Raw genomic sequence first — 14,256 nt, forward strand, 5'->3', positions numbered from 1 at the left:
TTGTAGCCGAAAAATCGATCGTCGAACAATTGGAAGATTTTAATAAGATCATTGATGATCTTGGGTCCGTGGATGTGAAGATCACGGATGAAGACAAGGCTATACTGGTCTTGAATGCGTTGCCAAGTTCGTATGATCAGCTAAGCGATGCAATAATCTACGGCAGAGATAAGCCAATCACATATGCCGAGGTTCATGCTGCGTTGATGGCGAAAGAGATGCTGCGATTGACAGGTGGGAAGGCATTGGAGACACAGGCTGAGAGTCTCAATGTCAAGAAATTCAAGAATAAGAGTTTCAAGAAAAACCAATATAATGAGTTTAAGCCTTCAAGCTCGGAGGGGAGAGAAACTCGGTCCTGCCACTGGTGCAAGAAACCAGGGCACCTCAAAAAGGACTGCTTCGTGTGGAAGAAAAAGCAAGCGGCTGAGGGAGGAAAAGCTGTCAACACAGCAGAATATTGCGAAGAGGATGAAGTTTCTGTTGCTTTGAATGTGATGGAGGAAAAGGGAAAGGAATCTTGGATAATGGATTCAGGGTGTAGCTTCCACATGAGCCCGAATCTGGACTGGTTCGAAGACATTAAAGAGTCAACAGGAACTGTCATTCTAGGCAACAACCAAGTGTGCTTGATAAAAGGCATAGGTACCATCAAGTTGAAGATGGAGAATGGGTGTATGGTGACTCTGAGTGATGTTAGGTATATTCCTGATGTTAAAAGGAATCTAATATCCTTAGGCTCTCTTGAAAGAAAGAGATGCAGATTTGTCTCTGAAGGTGGGCAGATGGTTGTTAGTAAGGCAGGAAGATCTATCTTGAAGGCAACTAGAAAAGGCAGTCTATATTACATGATGGCTGCTGTTCAGAGAAGAGACTCAGGGCATGCACACAATGTGGTTGGTGATTCTTTGAGTCTGTGGCATACCAGATTGGGGCACCCAGCAATTGGTAGTATAAAGGAACTGGTCAAGAAGGGTGTATTGCAATGCTCAGATCAGACTGATACAACTCAATGTGAGGAGTGTGTGTTAGGGAAAGCCAAGAAGTTGCCATATCCCAACAGCACACATTCTTCAACAATGCCTCTAGATTATGCCCATAGTGATCTTTGGGGGCCTGCACAGGAGAATTCAATTGGAGGTGGCAGATACTACATGAGCATCATAGATGATTTCAGTAGAAAGGTCTGGATTTACATATTGAAGCAGAAGTCAGAGGCTTTCAGCTGTTTCAAAACATGGTGCAGTGAGGTTGAGGCAGAGAAAAGGCTGAGTTTGAAATGCTTGAGGACAGATAACGGGTTGGAGTTTCTGTCCAAAGAGTTTGATGAGTTTTGCAAATCAAAAGGCATCAAAAGACACAAAACAGTTCCATTAAATCCGCAACAAAATGGAGTGGCCGAGAGGGTAAACCGCACTATCCTTGAGAGAGTTAGATGCATGATCTTGGCTGCTGGGATGAAGAAGCGGTTCTGGGCAGAGGCTGCATCCACAGCTGTTAAACTGATCAATAAATGTCCTTCTTCCAGCATTGGAGGGGACACACCAGATTTCAGATGGTATGGGAAGCATAGTGGCTATGATGGCTTGAGGACTTTCGGTTGTAAAGCTTTTGCTCATGTGAAGCAAGGTAAATTGGAAGCAAGGGCCCTAAAATGTGTTATGATTGGATACCAATCGGGTGTGAAGGGCTATCGGTTGTGGTGTGTGGAGCCAGGAAATGAAAGAGTTGTGATAAGTAGGGATGTAACTTTCTGGGAAGGTGAGTTGCCTTTTAAGAAAAATTCAGAGACTGCAGTAGATAGTTCTGGATTTGAGGTGGAGATTGGGGGAGTTCAACAGGAGCAGCAGGATGAAGATGAAAGAGAATCTGAGTTTCCTGATGCCTCTGATCTTGGACAACCAACTCAGACGGCAGCAACACCAAATGAGCCAGGAAGCTATAAGCTGGTTAGAGACCGAGGTAAAAGGATCAGAAAGCCACCAGAGAGATACTCTGATGCTGAGTTCCTGTTTTATGCATTACTAGTAGCTGAGGAAATAGAGTTCTCAGAGCCAAGCACTTATGAAGAGGCTATGGACAGTAAAGATGCAGAAAAATGGATGCAAGCCATGATTGAGGAGATTGATTCACTGCTTAGAAATGGGACTTGGGTGCTGGTGGAAAGGCCCAATGGTAGAAGGGTAGTGAGTTGCAAATGGATTTTCAAACAGAAGCTGGAAGGAGCTGATGGTAAAAGTGTCAGATTTAAAGCAAGGTTGGTTGCTAGGGGTTTCACACAAGAACATGGTATTGACTATGATGAAGTGTTTTCACCTGTTGTGAAACACACTAGTATCAGAATCTTGTTGGCTATTGTTGCAAGAAGAGATTGGGAGCTTGAACAACTTGATGTCAAGACAGCCTTCTTGCATGGAGACTTGAAAGAAACCATCTATATGGCACAACCAAAAGGCTTTGAGAGGCCAGGTGATGAGGGAAAGGTGTGCTTGTTGAAAAGGAGCATATATGGTCTGAAACAAGCAAGTAGGCAGTGGCATAAGAAGTTTGATGATCACATGGTTAAGAGTGGTTTTCTGAAATCAAGCTATGATGAGTGTGTCTACATTAAGAGTGTAGGTGGAGCTGCTGTGGCATACTTACTCTTATATGTGGATGATATGCTCTTGGCTGGAGCAAGTTTGAAAGAAATTCAGAAAGTTAAGGCTGATCTCAGTAATGCTTTTGAGATGAAGGATTTAGGCTCTGCAAAACGAATTCTGGGTATGTCTATTTTCAGAGATAGAAAGAAGAGAGAGATTGTGTTGTCTCAAACTGATTATGTGCAGAGAATACTCAAGAGGTTCCAGATGAGTAACATCAAGGAAGTCTCAGTTCCTATGAGCCAACAATATAAATTGTCTGCAGACCAGAAGCCAAAATGTAAGGCTGAGGAAGATGAGATGAGACAGATCCCTTATGCTAGCATCATTGGTAGCATCATGTATGCTATGATTAGCACAAGGCCGGATGTGGCACAAGCTATTTCAGTAACAAGTAGATATATGTCCAACCATGGTAAGGAGCATTGGGCTGCACTGAAGTGGTTGATGAGATACTTGAAAGGAGCATCGGATGTTGGTATTCTGTTCAAGGGAGGAGAAGACCATGAAGGGGATGCTTTGGTTGGCTGGTGTGACTCTGATTTTGCTGGTAACTTAGACACCAGGAGATCTCAGTCTGGGTTCCTATTTACTTTGTATGGATCCGTCATCAGCTGGAAAAGCAGCTTGCAGGGAGTGGTTGCATTATCAACCACAGAGGCTGAGTTCATGGCTATGACATCTGCTGTGAAAGAAAGCAAGTGGCTAAAGGGGATTTTGGAGGATTTTGGTGTAAAGCAATGTAGTGTGAGCATTGGTTGTGACAACAACAGTGCATTGAGCTTGGCTAAGCATCAAGTATATCACGAGAGGAGTAAGCACATAGACGTGAGGTTGCACTTCATTAGGGAGGAGATTGAAAGAGGCAATGTGAAAGTCTTCAAAGTTCACACTTCAGAAAACCCGGCAGATATGTTGACTAAGCCATTACCTAAGGAAAAGTTTCTGCTATGTTTGAAACTGGTGGGACTGGAGAGGAGGAGTTCTGGTTGGTGACTCCGCTATCACAGGTGGAGTTTGTTGGTAGATTGTGATAGCTTCGGTTTTGAGCTCGGCTGTTGAGTTCGGTTTTTGAGCTCGGTGATGGTGTTCGGTGTCAGAGCTCGGTGTTACGAGCTTAATCGAGTTCGGTGTTAGAGTTCGGTAGTTCGGCACCAAGTTCGGTAGCTCGGCAGCTCCGTGGTCTGGAGAGAACGATCAAAACATGAAGAAGAGTTCGGCTGTTATAACAACTCGTTTCAACAGCCGTTGGATGTACTTAGTTAGTCATGTTTAATCCTGACCGTTAGATGGAAAATAGCCGTTAGTTAGTTTTGATTTTTTAATAGTTTGTGATTCTGCTTTATTCAGTAATTTTTCATCTTCCGTTTCTGGTGAATAAAATTCTCTTTCGATTTCCAAGTCTTGATTTTTCCTCTCCCAACATTCGATAATCTGTAGCTAGGATTAACATTAATACTTACCATAAAAAATAAATCTGTATAAAATATTGTGTGGTCCAAAAAAATTCTTTTTTATTGGAATAAAAAGAGTATAATATAGGAGAGAAGCTTTAAAATTCCAAAATTTGAGACTTATGACACTACTTGAAATATATTAAAATATTGCATAGTACTTTGTCTGCGAATAGTAGTCTCATTTTCTATTTGATATTTCATTAATTTATTCCAGTCATATTTCATTTAAAATTAATAGTACCATATAAGTGAGATACATATTTCATAATTTTTTTCCATATACTTTCCATAACATTTCCTAAAACTGTGTCAGGAAATGAGACTCTTAAATCTTAATGATGGACGAGAAAGTACAATTTAGCAAATTAAGACTTAAAATGAGGACACTATATACATACACATTATACATATACTCTTTTAACTAGCCGAATTCTCTGTAACACAATGATTGAATTAGCCTAATTCTCTGTATCCAAAATTTTGAGATTTTGAATCTTGATTCCTTTAATTAGTATTGGGCCCACTCTTAAAAAATCATGTTCTATGGATAAGACTCAGTTAGAGTGTCCACAATGGTGGCCTTCAGAGGCCACCAAATGTGGCCCGGCCACCATTCGTGGCTCTCTTATGGCCTTCACAGTGGTAAAAGTCAAAATTATAACAAAAATAACAAGGGCCACCAAATGTGGCCCTTTAAAAAAAATTAATTTATTTTCCTTTTTAATGTTATTTTTTAATTTAACTATATTAAATTTTTGTAGACTAATAATTTGGGATCTAACATAATTTAATAAAGTTACGAATTATAGATAAATTTTCGTCGTATTTTTGATAGGGGAAAAATTCTACAATGAAATTTTTTAAAAAACACAACATAAAAAGATAAAAAAACGCCACCACTAACTACTCGGTGGCGTCATCGGAATCCGGCACATCTTCTTCACCTCCTCCACCGCCGCCGACACCGGCCACACTGTCGCTTGCTTCGCCCGTCGCCGACCCATCGGAGAAGCCCAACTTCGACCTCAACCTAAGAATGACGTCGTAGTACATCATCTTGGTGATAGGGTCCGTCGACTTCTCGAACAAGGACAAGTTATCCTGGAGTTGCTTCATCATCTGCACCTCCAGTGTTTGAGTCAACGCCGCGGTCGGTGGTGAAGGGTGCGGTGTCGCCGCGCTCGCCCGAGAGACTTGGGAAGCGGATCTAGCTTCCCGGATGGCGGATTGTTTGCCCTGCGGGCGCTGGCGCCTCGACATTGTCGAGGGTGGCTCATCCCTCACATCGTCATTAAGGTCGAATGCACGTGAGTCGGTACCACTGCTGTAGGTGCCGTCGGCCCCGATTTTTGTCCGCTTCCCAGTAGGACCGGTCTCATCGTCGCAGATCGCCTTGAATTGAGGGGAGTCTCAGAGAAGCATGTATTCATTCCAGTAGGTGAACTTGGGCCAGGTTTCAGTATTAAACAACTGATACGATAACGCCCGTACGTCGGCTTCGTTGCGGCCGCTTTCGGCATTCTGGAGCTGTCTCTCGTAAATGTTCCTGAACCTCTTCACATCTCTATTGATCCGGCCGAACTTCTTCCGGATCTGGCCTTCATCACGTCCGGCACTGCCTTCTGGTTTGAAGCCGTTGTACACAGTCAGGACGTGCCTCCAGAAGCAAATGTCGGTCTGATCCGTGCCGATGACCGGATTCGTCGTGACCGCCTCCCAAGCCAGCGCAACAGCGAGGGATTCGTCGTCGTTGTACTTCTCGCCCCGCCGATCACCACCGCCTCGGCCACCGCCGGTGGCCGGCTCTCTGTCTCCGCCTCGACCGCCGCCGGTTGGCCCATGCTCTCTGCCGCCTCGCCCCCCAACGCCGCCGCCTCGCCTCCCACTCTCACCGCCGCCGCCTCGCCCCCCACCACCGTCGGTTCGGCGACCCCCGATGGGGGCCTCCATCTCCACACTACCGGATGTCGGGGTCTCCGGTGTACCCATCAACTGTTCCCATGTGTATCTATCAGATTCAGACAGAGGAGACGAAGAGTATTGGAATTGGGAGGATTGGAATTGGGAGGATTGGAATTGCTGGGACGGGTTGTTGATCGCGTCCATATTCGATCGGTAGTCCCCGAACCCCGATGGTTGGCGAACCAAGTTCCTCTGCTGGGATGGCTGGACCCGGAATTGGGGCGAGTGCGGATTCCACGTCTGATTGGGGAAGTTGCCATATCCCGAGTCTCCATACCCCGGGGAATTACCATCTCCACCTTGCATTTTTGTAGTGTTTGAGAGTGTAAACTGAAGGGATTGGAAGTGTAGAATGAAGTGAAAAAATGGAAATGGGAGTGTATATTTATAAAAAAATTTTGAAATTTTAAAAAAAATTATAATCCGCGGCCCAGCCGCAAAACGCAGCTCGATGCAATGGAGGGCCGCGGCCGCGGCTCAGCCACGTCTCTCGGCCTCTGCAATGGGGAGCCGCGCACCGAGCCGCGGCTCCCCCATTGTGGACACTCTTAGGAAATGTTATTAAAAAGCATGCGAAATCGGTTATACCTGGATTAACATAGTAGTTATTAATAATAGTTCATGTTAAAATGCATATAATATCTAATCCACGGCTAAGAGCAATCATATACTATTAAATCTTAAAATAAATGGATAAGATTAAAGTTTGCGAATTTCAATAAATAACAGGCAAAATATCATCATATCATAATTTTCGTATTTTTTTTATCTCAACATTATGTACATCATGACATGAGAATCTCAACACAAATAATAGAAAATATCAAAACAGTTTTTTGTAAAATTATCAAATAAAAATCATCAAATTCATCATCTAAACGTCGTCGGAACATATGCAATTGAGATCTCGTTAGAATCCTTATAAAATTACTTTTAATTTAATATATTTTTTGTAAAAAAATATATTAAATCGAGAGAGTTACGTAAATTAAAGTTTTATGATAATTCTAATAAGAGATCATAACATTAATACCCTTTAAATTTATTTAATAATTATTTAAATTTAAAATATAATCCACTTCGACATTATATCAACCACTAGATCTACTAATTTAATAGTAGTTAATAATTAGTCTTAATTTTAGATTATTAATTAGTTAGATATTTTCCTACTACGAATTACAAAAGATATTATAATTCTACATATTTGCATATTTTATTTAAAAAGATTCTAGACATTTATTTTTTATCTTAAATATTAATGACTAGGTGTACAATATTTTATCCTTACTCGACTGAGCTGTAATCTAAATTACCATACAAGATTTTTGTCAATAAGTATAATATTGGAAGCACACAAACAATTGGCGATGCGATTTTTGGGTGGAATTTTTGCCCAAATAAAATACTACTACTACTACTCCTCTCTTATACACGTTCGATGTCGTTATAATTTTTAGTTCATATGGATTAGTATTCTGATAAATATAAAGTGACGTGACATTGCAATTATTGGATAAACCAGAAGCAATTCGAATATAATGTCAACTGAAACAATCAATGCAATATAAAATTGATAAAAATAGATTAATTGCTGTTTAAGGAGAGAAGTGCTTAATTAACCTAACCTTTAATGATAAGATTTGAATATATAAAATCAACAATCTCCTCTCTCTCTCTCTCCTGCTAGCCGTATAGGCAATCTTTCTCTCTCTAAATTGCCTAATTTTGATCTCAAACACCATTTTTTCAAGGAATCATGCTCTCTCAAGTAAGTAATGTTTAATTTGAACAAATCATTTGAGCTATTCACCGTTTCATTTATAGAATCTTCAAATTCTCTAATTTTGTTTAGCTTTTCGAGTATATTTTGCAACATTATTTCCGTTCAATCAGTTGACGAACATGAGATTTATAATTGTAGATGCTGGACAGTAACGCGCTGTTATTAGCTAAGATTATTGATCTATTCCTGATTTTTCTCTATGATTTATATTTCTGCTCCAATTTACTGTTTATACCAAAAAATTGAATCTGTAATCTAAAACATTTTCGAGTAGTTGATGAATTTTTTGAACTAATTGATGAATTTTCTGCTGCATGAATTGGAAACTTCATCATGCAACATTTTCAGCTGCAAATTCAGTTTTTAGCTTAAATTTTGTTTTCCGATTCCAATTTTTTTGTGCCTGTTTGATTATATTCTTAATCTATCTACTTATGTGCTATATTTTCAGGTATGCATACAGTATACTGATGCATGCATATGAGAGAGATTGTTTCTGGATCATATGGGGGAAACTGTTTTACCCAGAAATAATTATTAGATGTTTAGTTAATTGATCAGTTTTGTAAAAAAAATTGGATTTTTTTATTGTATATTTGTGTTGGCAGTGGGAATCTAGGGCTAGACTTGTTTCTTTTAGGGGAGGGGGGATATTGGGTCAGATTTGGTTCAAATAAAGAATGGATTTGCACAGCTATCCTCATGGTGAACATGGAAGGTTTGAGCAAATATTCAATCAGTTTCTTCTAAAGAGCTTGCACATTATTTTGGATTCTAGGGTTCCGATGAACCGGCTGCCTAGCCGGGGAGGTGAAATAAGAAAGAGCGACAGATGGTTTAATTTAGTTTTGGGGGATCGCCCTGCAGCTATGGATAGCTTAAGTTTTTGGAATAGAAGTTTGATGGAACCTATGGTGATTGATATTATACTTGTGCAAGAGTCACGTTACTCTTTGTCAGAGCATGATTCTCACTCCACTCTGGCCACGGAGATGCCTGCTGAGACAGTTATAGAGAGGTGGGTGGTTCAGTATGAGCATCAGAGGTCAATGGCTCCTCAAATCGGTGATGCCTTTTATAAGAAGACATACAAGAAATCAATAATCCTATTGCGCTCGGTTTATTCAATGCTGAGACTCCTTCCTGCGTATAAGGCCTTCCGTAAACAACAGTCATTTAAACAGAATTGTGGCTTTGAGATCAATTACAAGATCTGCTCCTTCGGTTCTCCATTGTTGAGATCAGAGGAAGAATCAATGAAGAACTATTCTTTTATTCCTATTGACGCCCAACAAGGTCGCCTATCTGTATCTGTGATGTACCGTAAAGATCTATCTGACTTTAATCTAGATTCTTGTGTATCACACCCTATTGAGATCATTTCGGATTACGTAGGTAGCCCTCTTACTGACCCTATGAGGGCATTTCCTTGTACTTCTTCTGAGAAGGGTCATTCTATATCCTTCCAGACAAGAGGGAGGCAATCAGCTCCTCCATCACCCTTTCAACGGCCTCACAGCTGGTCCAGTGGTCTCCAAAGGGAGCTTTCATCACAACAGAGCCAACCATATAGTGCATCACCACCATTATATCGCTCACCGTACGAGTATTCATCTTCTCCTACTGAGGCATACATCCAAAGAAATCAAAACCAAAGGTTCCCGGCTAATCAGAAAGCACCCTGTGATGAAATACTCTCCCCTCCATTCTCATCATCTCCTTCTCCATCTCCCCCTACGAAGAGCGTAATTCCTTTTCATAATCGGCGTCATCCAGAAACTGCTCCAATGAGTATTCCTCATCCGATGATAGCTAGAAGTCCTAGATATCTTTCTCCCAATTTGTCCGACCCGAGTAGGAATTCTCTTCCACCCTTATCCCCGAGAAACACCAAGTACGACTCGTCATCTCATGAATCACCATCTGGAATAAGGTCAATAAGGAGACTAGATTCAGCCAGAACAGGAGAAATGAGCAACACTCCAACTAATGCTGGTCCTAAGGTAGGTTTTGATGAGTGTGGCTAATGATTACTAATTCTTGATGTTTATTGTTCTTTTCCTTAATGTTTGAGCTAATTTACACATGTCTGAATTATATAGTTGTCTCGAGATTCAAAAGAGGACTCTGGACGGTTTTCAAGTTTGCTGTCTTCAAGTAGTTCTCCACGTGTTGGGTTATCGAGGACCTCCAGTCGATTGTCTTTCCAGGATGACTTTGGTGATTGTGACTGTCCATTTATTGTTGATGACGTAGATCCTCCAGATAACCAAACAAGGTAATTTCCGCTTTCCTTCTTGAACATGTCATCAAATGATTGAAATCAGAACTTTCATTCGAAGCATTTAGTGCAAAAGAATGTGGCATGACTGGCGTCTTGTCTTGTAGCTCGTACCTCTTCAATAGGCTCGATTACTTTTGTCAACAACCATATTTATGACTACATAGGGCTCCACATATAACTGCACTGGTATACTTAATTTTATAGTCATTATCCACCTATAATATTTTCCATCACTGTTATTTTCAAGCTTGATTTTGTCTTTTCTTAAGATTAATTTGCGTAATATACATGAATCATCCACGCCAAACAATCAAGCTCGCCAGAGTATATCTGAAGGGTTACTGTCTTTTCTTGATAATTCCAAAATTATTTTAGGATTTTCTTCTATTTGTGTTAATTCATCAAATTAAGTTTATAAAGGCCTTGGCTATGGCCACTTTTGTTGGATCGTCTGTCCTAATTTCTATTGATTACTCGCGCATTGTATCTTTGCTGTTCTCATGTGAGAAAACATATAAGTCAAAAGGCAAAGCTGAAACTATCAAAACTTTTGAGATATTACTGTTCCCTCAAAGTGCATATTAAAATAAAGTGATGGTGTCGCTAGCATGGTTGCCATGGAATGTTTTATCTGATTCACCAACACTTTTTGTGTAATATTCTGTTTTGTGCTATTCATGTCTGCTCATGCACATTATGTGAAAATGTGTGTATTACACTGGATTTCTCTCCCATTTTGATTATCTTTGCGACTTTTCCAGCTTCTGCAAAGATTGATTTTCTCTCTCCTAATTATTGCAGTGATTTTCTTATGTGTTACATGGTCTGGCTTCTTTCTATTTCCATAAAAGAGATTATTCAGTTCTGCTAGACAATGTGTTTTAGTCAGAATAATAAATATGCCAGTTTATTAGTTTTATGTCAAGTTAACTGCAGAGAAATATATCTTTGACACTAATGGCTTTTACAGTTCCAACCCTTTGATAGTGGCCATTTCGTCATTGTTTTTTTATTTTTTGACCAATTGATACACAATTTCGATGGAAGAAAAATCAACTCAATCCCTGTCCCACTTGATGTGTGCATATCAATCTACAAAATTCACAGATGAAAATTGCATCTTTCATTTGTTTTTGCTACTAATTCTTTTTTATGACAAGCTAATGTGTCCACATGCTTCTCTATTTGATGTTAGCTGTAAATTTGCTGATATCATTCAAATTTCTTTATTCATACAGTTCAAATCTCGGCGCAAGAAACTGTTCAGAAGTTTCTTCACTAGCACCCTCAACAATGAAGAAATCGCAAGATGCTGCTGTTGGTGCCCTTGTTCACATGCTGAAGACAGCTCCGCCTCTCCGCCAAGAATCATGCTACCACAACACTCATTCATCTAAGACTGAGTTCGAGGGAGAAGTTGGAGCTGCTTCCGAGTTTTTTAAGCCTCGAAAAGCGTCAGATGCCTTTGAAGAACTCAAGGTTTACAGACAAATGAAAGATTTGCTACTTTCCAAGAGCGCAGCTCGTGTGGTCAGCAAGGAAAAAACCGAGTTCTAACCACCTTTGTGTTGTATCATTATTTTCTAGGTAAGGTAGCTTCTTCAATTGATTAATTTCCTTCTTTCGACAAACTGATTTGAACTAATTATCCAGATTCCAGAACCAGTAAGTGAGTTATGTACATAGGAACTTACATCGAAACACTTCTTGATTTCTTAACCGAAAACCCCCTCAAAGTTCATTTCCTTTATGCTTGGTTCAGTATTTTAAAGCTGCATCTTTATTTTTCATGAACTCGGGTATCGTTGCAGCTCGGGTTGGGATTGGGTTCTACCTTAGCTCTGGCCACGACAAATGTTGTTGTAGGTTTTTTGATGGCTCTAGGGGGTTTGTTCTTGTTATCATTGGTTTCTTTCTTGTGTTTTGAAGCTTAGAGTCTTGGCCCGACGACTCACGGCCAAGACTCAATTGCCATACTCGAGTTTTAAAGTCGTTCTTTTTGCTCTGTTTCGAAGTGTGTGCGTTGCAGGTGTTCAATCTCGTACTCTCGAGTTTTGAATCCTGGCATGAGTCGGAGCCATGATAGATTTCTTGCGAGGTGTATGTGATTTTCCAAGATTTGGATGTGGCATGACACTTGGATTATTGGATTGGAGTTTTTCAATAGATCATGGAAATATAGTGGTGCAATTATTTTCAACTTTATAAATGTTCAAAATTGCAAGAGTATTCATAGAATCAATCACATATGTAAATGCAGCCAATTTGGCAAGTTGTGTTATTAACAATATTGAAAAACAATGAAAATATGATTAATGCAATTGAAATGGACCAGGTATGATACACCAGAGACCTGTGGTCACTTCAAACTTTTGCAATAAACCAGTACTACTATTCTTTAAATCGGTTTTAGAACAGTACCAAAATTCAAGAAGTTAATTTTTTTTATAATTCAAAAAGTTAAATTCTCAACAAATAGGATGCTGAAGTAATTTTGTTTAATAAAATGCAATAATGAAAGATAATGGGGTGGGTTTTTTGAGGTAAAATAGGTGTGTAATATTTTTAGTTTAATAACGTTCATAAAGTAAACTCACATACTATTATAAATTAAAATATATAGCTAGGAAAATATCGTACCCTTACAATAATTAAATTCACATACTATTATAAATTAAAATATATAGCTAGGAAAATATCGTACCCTTAATTGGGCATGAATCCGTTACTGCTACTCGAAATACTTTCCTATTTTTTAAATAAAATTTTCTTGTTAATTTAAGTGAGGGGCTTTAATAAGTCTTTTGTTAGTTGACCTTTTTTTCTTTGATTGGAATATTAACATGTTTTTTTTATAATTTACGAGTAATAATCTAGAGAAAAATAGAAATAAAATATTACGGAAAAAACGGCGGGAGAGGAATATATAGAGCGATCGTCCCACCTATAAAAGCCGAACCTCCAGCGCCTTGCGCATCACTTTCGGCAGATTCAAACTCCAAAACAAATAGTACAAACAGATTAGTTTCGATCTCGAAATTCTCCAATGGTGAGTTTTTGGCTTGATCTCTTTGTAACATCTGCTTCGCGAGAGTATATTCTTAGTTTTTCTTGTTGGCGACTACAATTTTCTTTACTCATTATCATATCTGCGTTAGTATTTCTGCAGATTTTCAAGCGTGAGAAGTAAAATTCGGATAACATTTTGATTTCACTCCATCCGCATCACGTCGTAAGCAATTTGCAATTTATCACTTGTTCATTTGTGTCGCGATTTATTTTGCCTTTTCACGCTTGTTTTGGTTAGATTTGCTGGTTTGTGGTTCTCGTTCGGTGAATAAGAAAGGCCTCAGCTGCTTTATGTTGATCGTAGGAATATCATGCATTTGTCTCTGCTGTTAATCTGTTTGACAATCTAGTTTCCGAGTTGAATCCTTCTCTACAGCTTATTGACAGTGTGTAATTGTTGTGTTTATACTATTTTTGTGGAGTACATTTTTTTATAATTTGCTTGAGTGTTTCTGTTGCTTTTTCTTCCTGATTTGGTTTTGCATAACAGCGATAGGAGATCATGGAACTAGACACAGAGAATCAGCAGAATGGGCTGCAGTAAGGTTAGCGTATAGAGAGCCTCAATCTATTGTAGACTTGCAGTTGCGATATTTGGACAAGGGGAATGGTGTAACTCATAATACATGGGAAAAGGTACCAAAATACGGTAGCATTTCTTCTGTATTAGGCATGAACTTCTAATTAGGAGATTCACTGGTGAAGATTTCATAACTAGTTTGATATTCAAGTACTGTTCATGTTTTATTCTGTTTTCTATTGAAGATGAAGTAAGGAAAAACTGTTCCAAAATCTGTGTCGGTTTTCAATCAATATCATTTCCTTACTTCCTCAAGTGCTGACCATTGTGAGTTCTGAAACCAATTTTGAGATTTTTGCATGATTTAGATTCCAGGTATGGAAAGTGCGGTCAGTACAAAACACGCGGAGAGTTTAAAACAAGTTATCATGCATTAAAATCAATCTTCCTATATTCATAAGCCTTTCTTGATTATTTGCAACAGATGATCAGCAACAGCAAGTAATACACTTATTTCTACCAGGAACCTGAAGATT

At 39.4% G+C, this 14,256-nt stretch overlaps 2 protein-coding genes across 2 annotated transcripts; one reads left to right on the forward strand and one right to left on the reverse strand.

Annotated features, from left to right (window-relative positions):
* Positions 1-4,516: 4,516 nt before the first annotated feature.
* Positions 4,517-6,367, reverse strand: LOC121780242. Its single transcript, XM_042177786.1, has 3 exons — positions 5,591-6,367; positions 5,044-5,491; positions 4,517-4,533 (listed from the first exon to the last, which is right to left on the reverse strand). Exons 1-3 carry the CDS (start codon positions 6,365-6,367, stop codon positions 4,517-4,519), a joined length of 1,242 nt encoding a protein of 413 aa, XP_042033720.1.
* A 1,329-nt stretch (positions 6,368-7,696) lies between these two features.
* LOC121792999 (autophagy-related protein 13a-like) lies at positions 7,697-12,500 on the forward strand. Its single transcript, XM_042191172.1, has 5 exons — positions 7,697-7,832; positions 8,299-9,850; positions 9,950-10,125; positions 11,370-11,718; positions 12,147-12,500. Exons 2-4 carry the CDS (start codon positions 8,528-8,530, stop codon positions 11,686-11,688), a joined length of 1,818 nt encoding a protein of 605 aa, XP_042047106.1. The 5' UTR covers positions 7,697-7,832; positions 8,299-8,527; the 3' UTR covers positions 11,689-11,718; positions 12,147-12,500.
* Positions 12,501-14,256: the final 1,756 nt, after the last annotated feature.

This window comes from Salvia splendens, chromosome 2 (assembly GCF_004379255.2).
Source record: "Salvia splendens isolate huo1 chromosome 2, SspV2, whole genome shotgun sequence".
NCBI classification, from domain to species: domain Eukaryota; kingdom Viridiplantae; phylum Streptophyta; class Magnoliopsida; order Lamiales; family Lamiaceae; genus Salvia; species Salvia splendens.